Below are 22,082 nucleotides of genomic sequence, written 5' to 3'. Positions count from 1 at the left end.
GTTGTTGTTTTTTCCTTTCTGGAAATGACACCAGACAAAGAGAAGCAGGTTGAACTCTGTGCAGACATCCAGTAAGGCTATTGTATGAAGATGAGTCTGTTCTAGTTGCTGCTGAGTTGCAACAATGGAAAAACAGGGTTAGAATCTCTGCATCAAGTAAAGGTATTGTATGGTGCTGTGAAGATGAGCTGCAGTTTGCAGTGTAAACACAAAGGTGATTTGGATTCACCAAAACTGCGGAATGGCTGCCCGCTGGAGGTAAGGGACGGGAATCCGGAGACTGTCCTCCCTGGCTATAAATGCTGGGCTTGGATTACAGAGATTTGACACTTAACCACTGTTCATTATTTACATTGGTCCAAGCTAGTCTCCTTTCCATGCCTTTTTACAATGGAAATGTTTACCCTGTGCCATTATGTCTTGGAAGTATGTAACTTGTGTGTGATTTATGCCAGGCTCACCATTAAGATATACTCCTGAATCTCAGATGATAGTTCGAAATTTTGAATGACGTTAAAAGTTGATAAAGGCTTTGAGGGCCAGGGATGTAATGTGGTGATTTTAATGTGAATGTACGTATCCCATAGCCTGAGATTTTTTTTTTTTTCATTTTTATTTATTTGAGAGTGACAGAGACAGAAAGAGGCAGATAGAGAGAGAAAGGGAGAGAATGGGCACGCCAGGGCTTCCAGCCACTGCAAACGAACTCCAGACGTGTGAGCCCCCTTGTGCATCTGGCTAACGTGGGTCCTGGAGAATCGAGCCTCAAACCGGGGTCCTTAGGCTTCACAGGCAAGAGCTTAACTGCTAAGCCATCTCTCCAGCCCCTGAGATATTTTTGACTAAGCTTGCAAATTAAGTCTCCAGCAGCCCCCTGGAGGGTGTGCCACTGAAAGTGGATGTGTAGTTCAGGCCTAAGGGTATTCAGTTAGTTTGAGCTCTGGCTATTCGTGTTTGCTGGCTGTTTGGTGGTATCTCTTTTCTACCATTGATGGAGTTTGCCCTGGATTATATAAGCCTGAGACAAACTGTTACCTCCTATAGGCTGATTATGGTAAGATTTCCCCCACCCCCAGGAATATGAAGGTAACTGCTCAAATGTCAAGAGCATATTGAAATAAGAGTAAGTATTAAAATGTTCCTCTCTCATCCTTGAGGAGATCAATCTAGGGAAGACAGAAGGGACTAAGCAAAGTGTGAGAGCCTAATGCCTGTGATGTGCAGGTCCTCAAGCTCTTAGAATCCATGTTTCGTTCTTTGTCAATCTGACAGTCTAATACTGACCCCTCCCACTCCACAGGTTTGGTAACTGTAATGTGAAATCTTTAAATAATATTCTTGTCCATCAAAACAAATGCTAACATTAGCTATTCATATTAATTGTAAATCCACATTATTTTTAAGAATCTGCTTTGTAAAGACAAGACAGAAAGAAAAATATTGCACAATGATCTAACAAAAAGAGTCAAGAATATTAAGCTTCCAAATATAACACTGTAAGGAAAATTTGGAAGTGCCTTGAACAAGTGTTCAGTATTTGTGACACAGCATACCTGTAGAGTGTGCACATAGGACACATGTAGAGATGAAATCCCTAGCTTTATTATTCACCTTAGTTAGGAGGGTCTCTTGCTTTATATAGACTCTGTATTTTAAACAAACAACATTTGTGACTATCTGAAACGTTAATTTTAATAATTGAAAAGCATTTGCTAAAATGCAGAGGGAGCACATGGTAATGAACAAGGACAGATAAAGATCTATTTCAGTGAAGTTACTCATAAGGGCTGCTTGCAGTTTAGTGCCCTGAAGAATGCAAATGTAAGTTTTTATATTGACATCAACTATTCCAATGAGTAAACACTGTGTCATCCCGAGGGGGTCATTCAAATTACATTAATATTTGTATTTATCATTTATGTTTTCCTTAAGAATCTTCTGCCAACTTCAGGGGTAAGGAACTTTTGTCCATTTCTAGGTTAACCTATGTTTTCTAATTCATGTAACAGAGGATTAACTAGAAGCGTGTATTTTGATTAATTAAACTGAATCACAATGAGTTTTTATAAAGCTTTTAAAAAGAGGGCATAGGGGCTGGAGAGATGGCTTAGCGGTTAAGCGCTTGCCTGTGAAGCCTAAGGACCCCGGTTCGAGGCTCGGTTCCCCAGGTCCCACGTTAGCCAGATGCACAAGGGGGCGCACGTGTCTGGAGTTCGTTTGCAGAGGCTGGAAGCCCTGGTGGGCCCATTCTCTCTCTCTCCCTCTATCTGTCTTTCTCTCTGTGTCTGTCACTCTCAAATAAATAAATAAATAAATAAAAATTTTAAAAAAAAGAGGACATAGGTTTAATTGATTTGCCTTTGGAAGAAGGGTTTGAGGAAAAGTGAAAAACAATCACATTTATTTCACATACAACTTTCCAACAAAGATATTTATCTTTAAATATTTTTGTGAGATTGTATGTTTCTATATTTTTTTATTAACCAGAGAGAGAGGAAAGAGAAAAAGAATAAAAGATATTCAATTCATTTTGTTACTTCCTGCATCTGCCTTTACATTGGTGTTGGAGACTCAAACACATGCCAATAGGCTTTGCCTGTGAATGACTTCAACAGACCATCTCCTCAGATCAAAGTTATCATTTTTAAAAAGTAGGAAAATATGTATTTTCAATACTGTGTTTCTTAATTGCCATATGACACTATTCAGAAATGGGTTTTGGCCACTGGTTTCCCTGAACTGTCAGAATATGAATTCTGTCTTTTTGGGCCACTTTGTGTTGCTCAGCTCTGTTGTTACAGCCAAAAACCAGCCCTAGAAAGTGTGTCAATGAATGTTTCCTTTTCCCAGTAACTACTGTTGCAACTAGAAGTACTTCCTAAAAGTTAATACTCTATGTTTTGGTTGAATATTAATAGCACTTACTGTCTTTGTTGGCCTGTGTGTGTGTGTGTGTGTGTGTGTGTGTGTGTGTGTGTGTGTGAGAGAGAGAGAGAGAGAGAGAGAGAGAGAGAGAGAGAGAGATTCTTCTTATTAACTGAATTAACTTCAAACTTGTGTGTTTCTTGCCTCAAGTTTTCCAGTGCCTGGATGAGTGGCGTGGTGTTTGCAGTGTGAACGTATGCCCCCACAGACTGGAGTAATTTCAATTATGGTTAAACTTCCTGCTTATGTCTTCTGCAATTAACTGGAAGATTCATGCCACTGGGGGTGGATTGAATTTCAGCACACAGATATGGAGAGAGTGGTTTGAGCTCTGGTGGTATTGTGCTTGCTACTTTTACATGGTTGGATCCATGAAAAGGAACCATCTTCTTGCACCATTGATGGAAGTTCCCCTGGATTTGTAAACTGAAATATTATGTTCCTCCACAAACTCTGCTGCACATTCATCCCAGTGTCTTGGAGCTGACTGACAGCAAGAGGCATGCATCCCCACCCCCAACCAGTAGAACTTTGTAAAAGCAAATCCATTATTCATTTAAGTGTTTTACCTGAAATAAATCCACTTTGCAAATAGCAAGGACATTGAACAAAGATGCTCTTATGCCATTAATACATCCTATAGCTTGGCTGTTCTGCTTTAGACAGAATGGGCGAGGCTGTTATTCATAAATCTAGTTCTTATTGTGAAAGAAACATGCTTAACTGTGAGCAAAAGAGCTGTCCCTGCAACCATGGTGATGCTGCACAATGGAACAGTAAATAGTCTATCTAGCTAGAGTTAATGGAATTCAATTTTGGTGTAAGAAATATGAGCTTGAAGAATTAATCTCCTCTTCTGAGTCTCCACATGCCCATTTCTTAAGTAGAGCCCCTTTCTTTGAAGACTAACTTATTATGTAAGCCATTCAACGTTCAAGTCACACGGCAGGTGCTGGAGCAGCAGTAACTGCCTCTTCCTGTTCTTCAACGTTGTGTGCACAGTGTGTTACTCTGAAACCTGAAGATTCACCAACTTTTTGTTTAATCTTGTACTGTGGTGACAGGAGAGTTGAGAATCAGGCAGAGGAAACCTACTTTTCTGGTCATCTTGTTCTCACTTTTCTCTCAAGTTACTGCTCCCTCAAGAGAAACAAGATTTTCTCATGACATGGGGATTTTTAGAATAGCCTGAGTACTGAATCTTACTCATATTGACTGCTCCAAAGGAAGTTTCACCAGATTGAAATTACTGGTTGTTAGACTAATTAAGAAATGCATAGTTTTAGCACGAAATAAATGGGAAGACCATATTATCTTTAACTTGAATTTGCTTCCCTTCCAAAATTCTCCAACATTTCTATAATTTCTTAATTTGCAAAATATGAACTAACATTTATAAAAAAATTAACATTGAGTACATGATCTCATACTTTATAGCAATAAAGGGAAACATATTTGCAACCTATTAAAAGGGCAACAGAATACAGCATATAACTTCATTATTTTTATTTTGTACTTAGGTGTATGAATGCACAGAATGCCTTAAAAATTAAAATATCTTGGTCAAACACTTACAAATGCTTCTCCAGAAGCAGAAAAGAAGTCATTATAACCATAAACCACACAATGTTATTACACAGAATTATGATGTACAGTTAAAACATACACATGGCTGCTATTAGAATGTCTCCTGAAACATAAGCTTTTTCCTTTTAGGTAAATCCAGTCTTAAAATCTCTTCTTTATCTTTTTATACTTAACTGCATATCCATGTAACTAAACTTTTCCATTCACCAACTCAAATTGTCCAGGTAAATTTCTCTAACAAACTGAAATTCATTGATTTATTGACACAAACATTTCAGAGGTATATATAAAAATTCATCATTCTGGAATTGTCTGGCCTTACAAGAACCAATTACTACCTAACAGTCTATTTTCTTCCTTCCCTTGTGCATGTGTGGTGTGTGTGTGTGTGTGTTAGAAAGTAGAGGGTTTTTAAAGAGAAAACTTTAATAAGGTTGAGTATTTATAAAAAGTAATAAATATATGGACAGAACACATTGATTTACATTTTTGTGTAGAATTTGTTTTCTTAATCTCTAGTACAGCAAATATATAAATCAATTAGGATAAGTATTTGGTAAAAATGTAACAACAAAAATGGAAATAAATCCAGTTTCTGGTAAAGTTTTCAGTGTTTACTCATATACCTAAAAATGTTTCATACAAGATCCCCTTGCCACCCACAAAACACCCCATGGATCCTGGTTTATGTTGCTTGTTATTTAAAATCTAATGTGTGGCATTTCACTTTTTTATTCCATGCTCACTCTTCCCCTCTCCACTGAAGATGTCTTTCATCACAGCACTGTGTTTCATCTCCTCACCTCATAACTTCTTTACTTTTCTTACCCCCACATGCCACCAATGATAGGAAATCTCTGAACTTTTAATAATGGGCCTTTTTTGTATTCAAGTTACTCCAAGCAGTCCCCCTTTATCCATAGTATCATGTGATGTCCAGAGCTTTGCTTTCTTTCCTCCCCATCACATCTGGAAAGCTGTCTTTCCATACCATCTTTGATTATCTATGTACAAAACTTAACCTCCAAATAAAGTGAGGTTTCATATGTGTAAGTTTCGGGTTTATTCACTCAAGCTGTTGTCTGAAGTAGACACCTTCCCGGATTTCCCCCTTTCTTAAACGGTGTTGCATCTTCTGACTTTTGTGACTCTGTTCCTCAAATGTCTTCTTTATCCACTCTGTTGTTCCTGGAACACTATTTTGTACTCAAATACTCAAATGCATACTCAAATGCAAACATGAAAGACAGCTCTGGTCTTATACCAGGGAAGCATGTCCAATAGTGTTTGCAAAGTCTACCATGAATGCCTTTAAATACTGAGCAGTGCTTTCTAGGATTTCCAAAAGTCCTACAATGTCCAGCCTGGCATTAAAAGCAAGAAGTGAGCGGTGGTGTAGAGAGATGGCTCAGCAGCTAAGGCACTTGACTGCAAAGCCTAAGGACCCATGTTTGATTCCCTAGTACTCATGGAATGCCAGATGCACAAAGTGGTATATGTGTCTGAAGTTCGTTGGCAGTGGCTAGAGGCCCTCGTGCACCCATTCCTTCTCTCTCATGCCTGTCATTCTCTATTTGCAAATAAATAAATAAATAAATAAATAAATTTTCAAAATTTAAGAAAAAAGAAAAAAAGCAAGAATTGTAAAAAGGACTAGTGCTTTAATTGTGTCTGGCCTTTACATGGTATGACACCGAGGAGCTGAAAAAAATTGGTAATGTAAAGAAAATTAGCTTGAAGGGATTATTATTATTAGTTATTTATTTATTTATTTATTTATTTATTTTTGGTTTTTCGAGGTAGGGTCTCACTCTAGCCCAGGCTGGCTTGGGAGTCACTATGGAGTCTCAGGGTGGCCTTGAACTCACAGTGATCCTCCTACCTCTGCACCCTGAGTGCTGGGATTAAAGGCGTGCGCCACCACGCCTGGCCTTCAAGGGATTATTTTTAGTTTCTAGCAGAGCAGTACAAATGCCAAATGCCTTTTTGTGTGTGTATGGGTGGGTGGGGTTCAAGGTAGGGATTTAATGTAAATGTAATAAAATTTTCAAATTTATTAATGAAATTTCCCTTTGACTTAAAATGTAGTTGAGTAATTTCCTACTTCTTAAGTCAAAACTTCCTTTTGAAATTAGCTGTGAATGATTTTTCAATTATTCATATAGTGCAATTTATTTTTCTTAAATAACTTGAAATCATAGGAACAAATTTTAGGTGAGCCTAATTTTGTCCACACAATTAAATAATACAAAAATGTCACTCTATCATTTTATCCAAGTAGATAAGATTGTGAATTACATTTTTCCTTCTGAAATCTTTTAAATATTTTATATATTGTTGGTCTATATTTATATTAAACCTTAAAACCTTTTATATGTATTCTGTCATTTGCCTCCAAGAGACAGAAATCCTAATGAATCTAATAAATTAAGATATACTCCAATAAAAAAAGGCTACTTGACATGCATTTTATGACACAGTAAAATTAATATTTGAAATAATAAAAGAACAAGAAGTAGATTGTGTTCCCTTTTAAACTTAAGGGCTATATAATTTATTGTAGAAAAAAATGAGGTTTAAATGAAACTTTATCTTCTCATTTTTAGTTTAAGAAATAATGTGATTTATGGGCTGGAGATATGGCTTAGCAGTTAAGCGCTTGCCTGTGAAGCCTAAGAACCCCAGTTCGAGGCTCAATTCCCCAGGACCCATGTTAGCCAGATGCACAAGGAGATGCATGAAATCTGGAATTCGTTTGCAGTGGCTGGAGGGCCTGACGTGCTCATTCTCTCTCTCTCTCTCTCTCTTCCTCTTTCTCTCTCTGTCTGTCACTCTCAAATAAGTAAAAATAAACAAAAAATATTTACAAAAAGAAATAATGTGATTTGAAGACCTCCCCTTATGATCTTGATATTTAAATAAAACTGTTCAAAGCATTGCTGGCTCTAGAACACAGTGCTTATTAGATTATATACAAACGGAAGGTATATAAAAGAGTATCGTTTATATTTCTATCAATTTTATTTTCACTTATAAACATGTAAATACTTAAAGGCAAGTTAGTAAAACAGCAATGAAAAACATGGCCATTTATATCAAGCATTTTAAAATACATTAACATGTATTCATGCTGAAATACAATTGAAAGAGTCCCCATTGAAACTACCCCAGGGTAGTGAACAAGCTATAACTGAAAACATGGAATTAAACAGAAAAGTTTAAGCAACATATTTTACTCCTTAATGGACAATTCGTATTTCATTCATCCAAATATGAAAGTTCATTTATTAATCTTCACCAGTATTCAAGATTGTGAGCTTGGATCTATGAAATATCTGAAAATGAGTATATACATGGCCAATATATTATTTGTTATCCATTTAAAACTGTATTTGTTGTCACCATTCACATACTGCATATTTTATTTAGAGTTTTATGAGGCAAAAGAAAAATAGTTTAAACGGGAACACAGAGCCTCACCCTGGGACTCACTTACTAACCATGGGGAGGAATTATCATAATAATCAAGCAAGCCAAACACATATATGACTGCCTCTCCTTGAAGCTTAACATAGGCCTTGGTCATGAAGTTTCCCACCCTGATAACAGCTTTTGAAATGACACATTATCTAGTACATATGTACAAGCTGACTCAGATAATTTGACATAACATTAGGTGACAGTGAACGAATCTAAAGTTCTTACGAACATTTGATATGCCAAACCACTTATCAGTTTATAATCAGGGAAACCATTATTCAACTCTGCTCATCAGAGGCTTTTGGCAACTGTTGAATGGTTGACTGTTCATACAGTGAGACGTGATCTCAACCTTTTCTGCTCTTGCCTATGGGAACTTGAAATATTCCCACGTTCAGATTCATCATATACCTCCGAACAAAGTCCATCTGCATGATGATTGGTAATGCTTCCCACATTGTTTAGATTTGGGATCAGAAATCAGGTGGTAGAGCAGATAATACATGATGCAGACCTAAGATGGTTTCCCAAATGTATATAGTCTAAAGAATTGTCAGTAGTGCATACTTAACACCATAGTCTCAGTATGCCTTACAAGTTAATTTTCCAGATGACTATTTAAGCACACTGTTAAGTATTCTTCCTCTCAGGGTTTATGTGCTGACAGAACGTAACACTCCTTTGTAGTACATAAAAGAAAGCATGATCATTTTCCTCTGCACTTAATTTCAGTGCTGGTAGACAGTAACATTTCAGTGTGAAACTCTTCATACCTCACAAAAGCTATGAGGCAGAAAATAGATTAAATGTAAAACTTTCCTTGATAGTTTCATTTCAAAAAGGAACAATAACTTTAGTGGCTTACATTCAAGTTTGCAAAACCTCAAACTAAATACCACTGTTACCAGGGTGAAAATTTTCATTTAATACTACATCAAGAAATGGACTGAATTACAGACAAGAATCATACATTTCATAAATTGCTTGTAATTGTCAAGTAGCTTGGTCAAATTATTCTACATGGTCTTCATACAATATGACATCACAGTTTACTACATAAATTTGTACAATTATAAATTGTCAATTTACATGAAAATTTAAATGAAAAAATACCAAAAAATTTCCTCTTTGAAGTAACATTATAGAAATAAATCTAAGAAAATCATGGCTTTATCTTTGAAGCAAGCTGAATCCAAACGGGGGGGGGGGGAGAGGTGAGAATATAAAATTAATAACTTTTCTAAACAAAAAGTACGTAAGTATCAGGCTTTAGTTTCTCATTATAAACAATAGTTTTATTTAAATAAATATGTACTTATATTATTTCATCTTTATGTATTAGAAAGCTATTAGTTTAAATACTAATAGTATATAAGCAAAATAAAGAAAATTAAATTCAAAATATTTAATACGATTTCATGTCAATTTAGGGCAACCAATCTGAAAGCTGTTATTTTATTTACTTATGAAAGGCTTATAGTTATATTTCAGATTTCAACCACTGAATTCTCTGCCTGTCAAACTTCAAATTCACATCACTGAAGTACAATGGGTTACATTGGATTTAGCCAGACTTTTGTTTGCATAATAGTGGCATTTATAAGTAAAGATAGCCAACCCAGTAAACCAGATTGAACAGGGCAAAAGCTGTTGGGAAAAAGATGCGTGAGTAGGAGTCGATTTTTGCTATGCGAATGTGTATCCTGCCTTCCCTCCACGACCCTGTCCTACAGTCTTCGAAGCAGCAGAAGAAGCTTGCGCAGTCTTTGCCCTCCAAACACTGGTAGCCATAGTCATCCTCTCCTTGAGGAACAGAGATACTGTTCATGGGAATCAAAGTGGATCCAGCATGGAGACCAGGAGACACCTGGATGAATGATAAAGGAGCTTTTGAAACAAAACATGAGCATCAAGTATCACCAATCAGTCATTGCAAGGTAAGTTTAAGAGACTTGTATGCAATAAAAACAATCTTGATTGACAAATCACAAGCATGATCAATTCCATTGTACTTTCAGACTACACTTTATTGTGTAACATGTAACTTTCCTTCCATGAAAAAAAAATAAAAAAAATGCTGAAAACAAACACTCGTGAAAATTGAATATATTTGATACCTTTAGAGGTTGATAAAAAATATATATGTTCAATCCAGGCATGGTGGCACATGCCTTTAATCCCAGCACTCAGGAGGCAGAGGTAGGAGAATTGCCATGAGTTTGAGGCCACCCTGAGACTACATAGTTATTTCCAAGAGAGCCCAAGGAGAGCCTGAGCTAGAGTGAAACCCTACCTCAAAAAACATATATATGTATATATCTCCAGTCATGACCTAAGAATAAAGTGAATATTTCTTTGAAATTGTACATTAAATGATTATTATGCTATAGCAAGTTTGCTATTGCATGTTATTTTAGTAGTCATGAGAACAGATATAAAAAATAAAGGCATTATGCTAATGAAAAAGTTTGAGGTGCTGTGAAAGGAAAAAAAGTGAGATATTAGTAGTGAATAGGTATGCAAAGCTAAAATTTGTAAGAGCCAATGTACAGGAGTTAAAAGCTCAGATTTTGGAATGATAGGTATTCAAAACTGCCCATTCTAATGGAGCAGCAATCTTCTCATCCAGAATTATATTTGCAGTTAATTTTGGTGACAGCTATGATGATTAAATTTTACAATATACACAGAATAATAAGTTACTCTTTTGCTAATAAAACTAGCAACAGTTTTAATCCAAATTATTTGGGACATAGATCACATCAAATTTTCATACTAGGTCCCAAATTAAATTGGTAAAGTTAAATTTTGAAATACTGTATATATCAAGCAACATCATGGTACTGCAGAAAACCAAGGCAGTCATTTCTGTGTCAGACAAGCTTGAGCTGAATTTCCATCCATGTAGAGTCATTGTGCAGTGTGCCATCATACAAAAGTAACAATCACAATACGTACGGATGGTTGACATAGTGGTTTGAATGTGAAATGTCCCCTTAAGGCACAGGTGTTTGAAAACATGATCTATACCTCATAGTTCTGTTGGAGAAATATGTGAAACCATTGGGAGGTTGAGGCTTACTTGTAGAAATAGGCCACTGAGGTGGGCTTTGAGGTTTTACAGCCTGACCCTATTTCCTGTCTCTCTGCTTCCATCCCATCCATGTGACTAGCCAGTTTCCTGCTCCTGCCACCATACTTTTCTTGTTATGAAACTTCTCTTCAAAACTGTAAGCTGAATCAAACCATTTCCTTCCTCAAGATGCTGCAGTTCAAGTAATTTGTTTACAGAAACAAGAAGTTAACTGAAAACATCAATGATTCAATTACATAAGACATGTTTACATAGAAATAATTCAACATGAGTGCTACTGCTGCTGATACCTTCTTTGTTACTGCTGAATTTTGGTGAAGGCTTGTCATAACTGACTATAAAGTGCATGGAAAAATATACATATACACAGTAATCATAACATTTTCATTGCCTTTCTGAGTATCACAAATGTTAAGTAACTTGAGAATCTTATGATCCTTGATTTTATGATTTTAATACTAAAATGCTTGCAAAAACACTATTATATAGGACACAGTGTTGTCATAAATAAAAAATAAAATGGTATGTTTGTTTAAATACCTCCATTGTGCATGGAGGCAAAACCAAAAGTAGTTTATTTAAAAAAAAAATGACCTTATCTCCAGTAGTCAATATCATGGAGATTCTAGTGCTATGACACTTTTAATATTCCCTAGGCTTTTTTTTTGCTTAAATTTCTGTATGACTTCATTCATAAAATGAAAGAAAGTATAGTTCCATGAATAATAAAAGTGAATATAAATAAATAGGAAAAGCTCTGACACAATTTTAATATGATTAAACACTATCAACACACAGACTGGTTACCGGGAAACCATATGTGATAAATAGGAGTGCTATACACATTTTAAACCACTTTTTCTTGAATTGGAATGCACTACTCTGACTGTCTTTCAAAGTAGCAAATATTGAAAAAAAATAAATCAGTTAAAGTAATAAGAAAATGACACAATTGAAGAGAAAAATCTTTTACTATAATAGTACAGTAGGGCAAACACAATAATGCTTATTATTTAAAAATTCATTTTCTTTTCCTTTTTATTTATTTTTATTTTTATTTATTTGAAAGCAACACAGAGAGAGAGAGAGAGAGAGAGAGAGAGAAAGAGAGAAAGAGAATGGGCGCACCAGGGCTTCCAGCCACTGCAAACAAACTCCAGACACGTGCACCCCCCTTGTGCATCTGGCTAATGTGGGTCCTGGGGAATCGAGCCACAAACTATGAACTGGGGTCCTTAGGTTTCACAGGCAAGTGCCTAACAACTTAGCCATCTCTCCAGCCCTAAAATTCATTTTATATAGCTAAATTTACTACTTTGAAAATTCAATATCAACCCTAATTTTTATTTATATATATACATATACACATACACACACATACATATATACATATATATATACACATATATATATATATACACATATACACACATATATATTTATATATACACAAATATGTATGTATAAATTTAGAGTAAATTTTAACTGTATTATTAATATATCAATACTATAATTAAATATATAAAGTATACTTTATATAACTTTATGGTACGTGTAGGCATACCAGGTTGTTTTATGTGGAAAGGAATACCTGTTTGTCTTAATGTAGGAGGCTGGGAATTGAAAGTGAGAACACTTGAGGTAAACCAATAAAACAAAAAGAAAGAAAAGGTGAGAAGGTAACCATCTAGAATTACAACTTGTAATAAATCAGGCACCAAGAGAAACTTAATCCTCCTAGTTAGTTCATTCAGTTACCACTGAGGAGATAGTGCATCCATTTGATTAAAAAAGCACTTGAGAAAATGATTTTGCTTAGAAATTCAAAAGTTACGAAATTTTAAAAGGTCAAATATACTTAAGATCTGGAGAAAATTTTCAGTGCTATAGAAAATATAAATACTGCAAAGAGCATAAAAAATATAATCTTGGTAGTCAAGATTACCTCAGAAGAGCGACTGCTAAAATCTGTTAGAGAGTAGTTTGGTTGTTTGGGAATGTGTTGGTGAGAAGTGCTCCATCGGGTAGGGGACAAGAGAAACAAACAAAAATGTTTCAAAGCATCATAACCGAATCTAATTCCTTAATAAAAGCAAAATGCATAAATAAAAATAAGGTAGAATAGAATTATATTTATTAAAATAGTTTTAGAGGAGAAATTTTAAAAAAAATTATAGGAACAATGAATCAAGTCTATCCAGCCAGGACAAGAGTAGTACCTCATGCTTGTAATCCCATCACTCGGGAGGCAGAGGTAGGAGGATTGTCATGAGTTTGAGGCCACCCTGAAACTACATAGTGAATTCGAGGTCAGCCTGGGCTAGAGTGAAACCTTACCTCAAACCCTCCTCCTGCCAAAAAAAAAAAAAGAAAAAAAAAGAAAAGAAGTATCCAGCCAGAATATATAGCCAGAATAGGAAACTCATAGACTCTAGAGAGAACCCTCCAATGTCCATCAAAATGTCTTGCAAATAAATACGCTTATCATCTTTCATCCAAGCTGCTATTCCTTGTGGTTGGAAAATCTGTTTTATGTTACAGATGACAGAGAATACTGTATGCAGGATTCATCAGTGCATCAGGAAGACAGCCAAGTGTCTACCATGAAGGGTCACCTGGACCACATCTGCAGGGGCCCAGCAGTCATTACAGAGAAAGAGTCATTGTGAGCACAGCTCTCAAAGTGAGCTAGATGGTGACAGACATTGCGGGCACTGGAATCTCACTCATCAAAACATCTCTCCTGCCCTCTAATTATCTTTAATAATGTAATGCTGAGCTGGAGAGATGGCTCAGAGGTTAAGGCATTTGCCAGCAAAGCCTGACCACCTGTGCTTGATTCACCAGTACCCATATAAGGCCAGATGCGCAAAGTGGTGTATACAAGTTGCATTCGTTAGCAGTGGCCAGAGCCCTTGCTCACCCATACTCTCTCTCTACCTCTCTCTCTTTGTACCTCTCTGCTTGAAAATAAGTAAAATGCATATTTTACTTTTTAATATTTTAATTTATTTTTAAAACTTTTAGTTTATTTTTATTTGAGAGCGACAGAGAGAGAGAAAGAGGCAGAGAGAGAGAAAGAGAAAGAGAGAGAGAGAATGGGCGCCCCAGGGCCTCCAGCCACTGCAAATGAACTCCAGATGTGTGCGCCCCCTTGTGCATCTGGCTAGCGTGGGCACTGAGGAATCGAGCTTTGAACTGGGGTCTTTAAGTTTCACAGGTAAGCGCCTAACTGCTGAGCCATCTCTCCAGCCCTTAATATTTTATTTATGATTCATATACATACATTCATATATATATATATATATATATATATATATATATATATATATACACACACACACACAGATACACACACACACACACACACACATACATATGGAGAGAGAGAGAGAGAGAGAGAGAGGAAGAAAGAATGGGCACTTAGGTCCTCCAGCCACTGCAAATGAACTCCAGATGCAAGTACCACCTTGTGCATCTGGCTTATGTGGGTACTGGGAAGTTGAACCTGGGTCCTTAGGCTCCACAGGCAAGCACCTAAATGTCTAAGCCATCACTCCAGCCCTGAATAAAATATTAAAAATAGAACAACGTAGCTGCTTACATAAACGTCTGCTTCATTGTAGGCCAGACAAAACCCACATTCTTGGCATGACAGAGGGAAATGCACAACATGACCACAGACCCCTGTCTTTTATCCACGTGGATTACTGTCTGCCCCAAAGTTCTGTTTTCTCCTTTAAATAGCTTTACCTTGTGTATGTTTGTGGTGTGCCAGAATGCTTGCATGTGTATGATGCTTGCATTGTACATGTGTGTGGAGGCCAGAGGTCAATGTTGGAAGTGTTCTTCAATCACTCTCCACCTTATTCTCTGAGACACAGTTTAACACCAAATCTGGAAGCTTACCTGATTCAGCAGGAACAGCTACCCAGAAAGTTCTAGGGACCCTCCTGTCTTCCTCTCCCATGATGGGTTTACAGATACGTGCCACTAAACCTGGCTTTTACCTGGGTGCTGGGGATTTGAACTCAGGTCCTCATATTTGAGTGGAAAGGACTTCATCAATTGACTTATCTTCCCAGCCCAAATTTTGCATGTTCTGAACCAGAACTGTTCAATGAAACTTTCTGTGTTTGGGAAAATAGCCTATGCCCACAATGTCCCATACAGAAGTTATACCCAAAACCATGGCAACTGCGTTCATGAAAAGTAAACACTGACATTAAGACACTGCATTTTCTTTAACATGTACCAATTTGAATACATCTAATCAGATGTTACAAGTAGTCTTGGACATTCCAGCCTGAGGCATAGAAAAGTTTATGTTTCATACTCATGTATATTCCTCATTCCACCTCATTTGGTACTGTCTACCTTAAAATGTTCCCCCTAATTTTTTCTTCTGAAAAGCAAAACCAATTTCCACAGATACACTTCAGTGGTGACACACTTTCTCTGAAATTTTAACTGTCAAATTTCCTTTGGGAGAATTAATTTACATGCTTTATGAATGGATTATTTACACTTCAAATGAAAGGGAAAGTTTTCAGTCCACTGTGACCCACATTCACAAGAACCTCTTTTTCAACACTATACACCTGCTAAAGTAAGGTTTCATCAAACAAATCTCAGGGCATCTCAAGTCAAGTAGGCATTGGTCACATGGGACCTACTTTGTGGTAGTTGTATATTTCAAAAACACCAGCTCCTTTAAAAAATATAGATTTCATAGAATTAGAAATATAAACTATATCTAATCTGTATTTGTTGTCCCAAACTATCACTTTTGCAATATAAGATACTACCCATCTCATTGTTAATTCTGTCAAAACCTCTTTGATTGTCATGGGTTTTATTTACTTATTTATTTATTTTTATTTTGAGGAAAAAAAAAACAGAGATAGAGAGAGAGAATGGGTGTATCAAGACCTTCAGCCTATTGCAAACAAACTCCAGACATGTGTGCATGTGTGACATTGAGCAATTTTTGTCACTGTGTGTCTGGCTAAGAAGGACCTGGAGATTTGAACACGCTGTGCCATGGATTTTGTATGAATGTAAATGAGGGTTTCTCAGAATGAGATGAGTATGAGCTATGATTTGCAGTAGGAAACCACTAGTGGAGAACAAGAGGTGATGAGAAGGGAGGAGGTAAAGGAACATGTAGTACGGCATGAGAAAGGAGGCTAAGTTAGAGGCGTACCAAAGGCAGAGGGAGAAAGGGAAAAGGAGGGAAGGAAAATGAAAGGAAAGCTTGTTTGAAAACAGCATCATGAAACCTAACTCTTTGTATACCAATAAAATTTTTTTAAAACATCCTTCTTTTTTTTTTTTATATTTTTATTTGAGAGCAACAGACACAGAGAGAAAGACAGATAGAGGGAGAGAGAGAGAGTGGGCGCGCCAGGGCTTCCAGCCTCTGCAAACAAACTCCAGACGCGTGCGCCCCCTTGTGCACCTGGCTAACGTGGGACCTGGGGAACCGAGCCTCGAACCGGGGTCCTTAGGCTTCACAGGCAAGCGCTTAACCGCTAAGCCATCTCTCCAGCCCTAAAACATCCTTCTTTATATTGCTTCTGGTAAGATATTTAGCCAAGCAAAAATACTTTAATAGTGATAACTTTATAGTACCCCTGGGTTTTAACATTAAAGGGAGGTCTTCAAGCTCATGGCATACCTCCCACCTCGGCCCTCTGAGTGCTAGAACTGCAGATGGAAACCACCCAGCATTAAAGAGAAATCTTAATAACGTGTTCGATAAAAAGACCATATCACTGAGGGATATCCCATGCTGCCATAAGTCAGTTTTTTGCAAGCAAGAGCATTCAGTGTGTACTGGGAAAATGTGAATATGGTTTTTTGTTTTTTTTCTTATTGGTCACTTAAAGGTAGTCCACATTCACTGTAATTATATTTTTTCTTTTATCATAGTCCCCCAAGTGTCATATTTGCCTAACAAAATATATCATAAATATTTAAAACAGTATCATGGACTGGAGAGATGGCTTAGCCCTTAAGGCACTTCCTGAGAAGCCTAAGGTCCCTGGCTCAATTCCCCTGGGTTCACATAAGCCAGATTTTCAAGGTAGCACATGCCTCTGGAGTTTGCAGTGGCTAGAGAACCTAGCATCCCCATTTTCTCTCTCTCTCAAATAAATACATACATCCATACACACACACACACACACACACACACACACACACACACACACACACACACACAAATCAAGTATGATTAAGTAAACTGTAGTTTCTGACATAGAGGTTTTACCCACCGAGGCCTTGTTTTTAAGCTTCCGGTCTCTGGTAGTCTTTCCTTTTTGGTTGCTAGTGAAGTAATGCAAGGTTCCGTACTCCATCAAGGCTGCGAACACAAAGATGAAGCAAACAGACACAAAGAGGTCCATGGCGGTCACGTAGGAGACCTTAGGTAAGGACTTCCTTGCGATTGTGCTCAGAGTAGTCATCGTCAGAACCGTCGTGATCCCTGGGAGAAAGGGGGGGTGCGATTACAGACAACCAACAGCTGGCTTTCATTCCTTCATGCTATGTGGCAATACTGTCAGCTGAAATCCACAGTGGAAACAAAAGGACATGATTACTAGTGATTTACCAAAAGAATGACTGGTAACCATGGCTACGTAATATTCAATGAGCCCCTGGTTTAACCTGAAATCATTGAAATGACTATGGATTGTGAGTTGACTCCCAACTCCCATCATCCCCTTCTTCCCTTCCATGATCACAAAACAACTTTTTTTTTTTTTTTTTTTTTTTTTCCAAATACCGGACTGTGGTTTTCTGACATGAGGCAGGATGAGCTCTCCAGGGGAGCTGCATCAGACATGAGAGCAATGTTGTAAGGACGGTGTTGAAGATAAACTGGTGCATGTCTTTCTTTCCTCTGCTCATATAGACTGTAATATTAGGGCCCCAAACCAGTCACACCTTACAGTACTGGACTGCTCTGGAAACTCAAGTCATCTACATCACAGCTTCGAAACTAAAATGACTGAGTCCCTTTTACCACCATGGGCTGAATCACCAGAAGCAAATAAATTTCTAGTTCACTGGAGAAGCAATGGTTGAAAATTTCTATCATACACGGTAAAAATTAATCCAAATTAAATATGGCATTTTCTTTCACAATTTAAATTTAGCCTCGAGTGTGTGTGTGGTGTGTTATAATCATATTTACTTCCTGATTTGGCAAAGATTAAGAGAACCCAAATATCCTTGATGAAAAATCAAGAGAAAGGGCTACAGAAAGAAGAACATCATTGGTGTGGTGAGTTGGGCCTGAAAAATTTCTCTCATAGACCTGCCTAGACCTATCTTATTCCCCAAGACCCATGTAGGCCAGATGCACACGGTGGCATATGCAGCTAGAATTTGCTGTAGTTGGATGACCTAACGTACCCATTCTCTCTCTCTCAAATAAATAAAATAAATATTAAAAATACAAGATTAGCAATATATTTCTTGGCATACACATAAATACACACACATCTATATGCACATATAACATATTGTTCTTAATTACTTGTTCATTAGTGGTGACTTTTTTAGGTTTGTCTTTTAATATTCATAAAACTAACCATTTAAACCTAAGGCCTCCTCTCCCAGCCAAGTGGTGACTTGCAAGTATCCTGCAACTATATCTCAATTTTTTTTAATTAAAATTCGCTATGAAATATTTTCTTATCTTCTCTTGTTGCTTATTTGACCCAATGGTCATTTAAAATAGATATTTTAAAAGATTCAAATATTTCTTTATACATAATTATTAATCACATAATTTTTATTAACTTCTATTAATATTTCATTTATCTTTCTTAGGAAATATACTGAGAAAAATGTTCCTTTGAAATTTTCTGAGCATTTCTGGGCATTTGAAAATGTGTTGCTTTCCAGAGTTCTGCCTTGTGTTCTAAAATATCAAGTTGATAGCTAGGGATATGGCTCAGCTGTTAAAGGTGCTGTCTTACGAAGGCTGCCTGCCCAGACCAGCCTAGGCTCAACTCTCCCATGTCCATGTAAAGCCAGATGCACAAAGTGGCACATGCATCTGGAGTTCATTTGCAGTGGCCCTGGCAGGCCAATTCTTTCTCTGTCTCTCTTTCAAATAAGTAAAACCATTTAACAATAAAATTCCAAGTACAAATTTTCACTGGGATTTTCCATTCCTTAATTGATTTTTATTTTAACAATGGCTAGAAAATAGTCCTTAAATGTCCATATATGCCTAGATTTTTCTGTTTCGTTTCTCGTGACAGACTTTGCTTCACTTATTTTGAAACTCAAACTATTTTTTAAAGTTCTATAAATGGTAAATGTGACATCATTTAAATGAATGTAAGTCTTTCCTTTTCATAAATTCTTGTACTTGTCTCGTTTTCATACTCAGTCTAATGTAGATTTCCAAGGGTAGCTCTGGTTTCTATAATTATGTCTTGTTCCTACTTTTAAAACCTTAAAGTTAACATACAGTTTTATTAAATTTTACATTATTAAGAACCTGTTATATTTCTCTTTTGTGAGACAAGGAAAATGATAGCAGAGCAGCTTTTTGACATTTACTTCTTCAATTTAGTAATTAGCACCACAGTGGTTTGCTTGAAAAGAATATACTAAACTTCCTATTTTAAAACCTCCAAGTCTATGAAAATAATAAAAATGGAATATTTAGACACGTGTGGTGGTGACCACCTTCAATCCCAGCACTTGGGAGGTAGAGGAGGATGGATAAGAGTTCCAGGATACCCTGAGACTACATAGTGAGACCCTACCTAGAAACCCTCCCCTGCCCCTAAAAAAGGAATATTTAAAGGCTAATAAGAACCAATTTTACGTATCATTGAGATCCCCCCCCCCCCCAGTTTCTCCTGCTAAAGATCCCATCATATGTGGAATGAAATCCAGCTTTCTGCACATGGACTATAACGGCTTAGGTAGCCACTGTCCACCTCTCCAAGTTCATTTCTTAACCCCACTTCATCAAATCTGATCAGACACCATTCCTTTATATATATATATATAATTTCTGAACACCAAGCATGGGATGACAGGAAGATCCCACTTTCAAGCAGAAATTAAAATAAAATTACCATGCTCAAAGCAGACTTCCAGTAGAATGAAATTAAGCTAAATCAGTTCTTAAGCTTTGGAACATAAACTAATTTGAAATGTTTAAAACAGAAGTTTAGATACGAGTAGGTTTTGTCCACTGCCTATGTTTATGCATGTCACTAGGCACCCAAGGAAACTGTATTTAACAGATATCTTTATGTTTAGAGTCCATTACTGCCACATCTATGAAATTTGCATGTTATTATAGTCATTAGTTGATGTTTACCTATGACCACAGAAAATATATGCAAACCTCTATGGCATTGAAAATAAAATTATCTCAATTTTCCTTATGAGTTTTTTTTTTTTTTTTTGAAGCAAGCCCAACAGAATGGCCTATTTATTTATTTTTTTTTTTTTTATTTATTGTTTTACAGGAGACTGTGACAGTGGGAGCGAGCATGAGAGAGATGAAAGAGAAAAAGAGAGAGAAAACAGAAAGAATTAGCATGGTAGGGCCTCCAGCCACTGTAATGTAACTCCAGACATGTGGGCCACCTAGAGTGCATATGTGGCCTTGAGCACTTGCGTCACACTGGAGAATTGAACATGGGTCCTTAGGCTTTACAGGCTAGTGCCTTAACTGCTAAGCCATCTCTCCAGGCCCCTTATGGCTTTTTAAGACACAATTATCAGCACTGTGACACATGTTTAACACTCATATTGAAAATGAATCAATTGATTAATAAAATTTATTTCTATATTAATTCAAGGAAGATAGTATATCATTTTATTATAAACAAGTGTATAATAATTAGACATTTGCTTTCTTATATGATCTGCCTAAAATAATTCATTGCTACAAATAAAGGACAAAATTCTATTTCATGGGCTGGGCACACACCTTTAACCCCAGCACTGGGGAGGCAGAGGCAGGAGGATTGCTGTGAGTTTGAGGCCACCCTGAGACTACATAGTGAATTCCAGGTCAGCCTGAGCTAGAGTGAGACCCTACCTTGAAAAAAAAAAGCATGGAATGTAAATTTCCTACCTTGAAAAATTAAAAAAAACAAACAAACAAAAAACAGAAAACAAAAATAAATTCTATTTCATGAAGTATGAATTTTAAATTAGTCTTTAATCAATTTTATTATATGGGTAGCTCTCAAACATTAACAGATTTATTCCTCAATTGTTTTACATTACAGAAGCCAGGAAGCTGGGGGTGGGGAGGGAAGGCTCCATGTTCTTTTCAGGCATTTGCTATTTGTTATAGCTGAGCATCAGCTTGCAGCATAGCAGCGAGGAAATTTGCCACCATACAAACCTACATCAGTAATGAATGAAAGCTGATTCGTGATTCTGTGAAAAATGAATAAAATGATGATTAAAAAAAATATCCTCTAATATAAGACCAGGAAATTTTTCCTGCCTTTTGGGCATTAATTCTTATATATTTCTCAGTTCTGTTCACAAGGAAAATAAGGAATTCTCTGTTTTGAAATTCTTTTTAAAATATTTTTATTTTATTTATTTATGAGAGAGAATGGGCAGGCCAGGGCCTCAAACCACTGCAAACTAACTCCAGATGCATGAGCCATTATGTGCATCTGGCTTACGTGGGTCCTGGAGAATCGAACCTGGATCCTTAGGCTTTGCAGGTAGTCACCTCAACCATTAAGCCAGTGATTTAAAATTCTTTACATTTTTTTAAAGTATTTTTATTTATTTATTTATTTGAGAGTGACAGACACAGAGAGAAAGACAGATAGAGGGAGAGAAAGAGAGTGGGCGCGCCAGGGTTTCCAGCCTCTGCAAACGAACTCCAGACGCGTGCGCCCCCTTGTGCATCTGGCTAACGTGGGACCTGGGGAACCGAGCCTCGAACCGGGGTCCTTAGGCTTCACAGGCCAGCGCTTAACTG

General features: G+C 36.8%; 1 protein-coding gene across 1 annotated transcript in view; it reads right to left on the bottom strand.

Moving 5' to 3' along the window:
• Window positions 1-7,509: 7,509 nt before the first annotated feature.
• Gabrg1 (gamma-aminobutyric acid type A receptor subunit gamma1) overlaps window positions 7,510-22,082 on the bottom strand; it is a 67,414-nt gene continuing 52,841 nt past the window's right edge. The window contains exons 8-9 of the mRNA XM_045161713.1: window positions 17,365-17,576; window positions 7,510-9,859 (exon numbers count right to left, since the gene is read on the bottom strand). Coding sequence (XP_045017648.1) covers window positions 9,590-9,859; window positions 17,365-17,576 — 482 coding nt within the window. The 3' untranslated portion in view covers window positions 7,510-9,589. The remainder of the gene's footprint in view (window positions 9,860-17,364; window positions 17,577-22,082) is intronic.

The sequence above is a fragment of the Jaculus jaculus genome, chromosome 11 (genome assembly GCF_020740685.1).
Source record: "Jaculus jaculus isolate mJacJac1 chromosome 11, mJacJac1.mat.Y.cur, whole genome shotgun sequence".
Classification (NCBI taxonomy): Eukaryota; Metazoa; Chordata; class Mammalia; order Rodentia; family Dipodidae; genus Jaculus; species Jaculus jaculus.
Note: the sequence above shows the minus strand (reverse complement) of the source record. Positions and strands in the feature narration are given on the sequence as shown.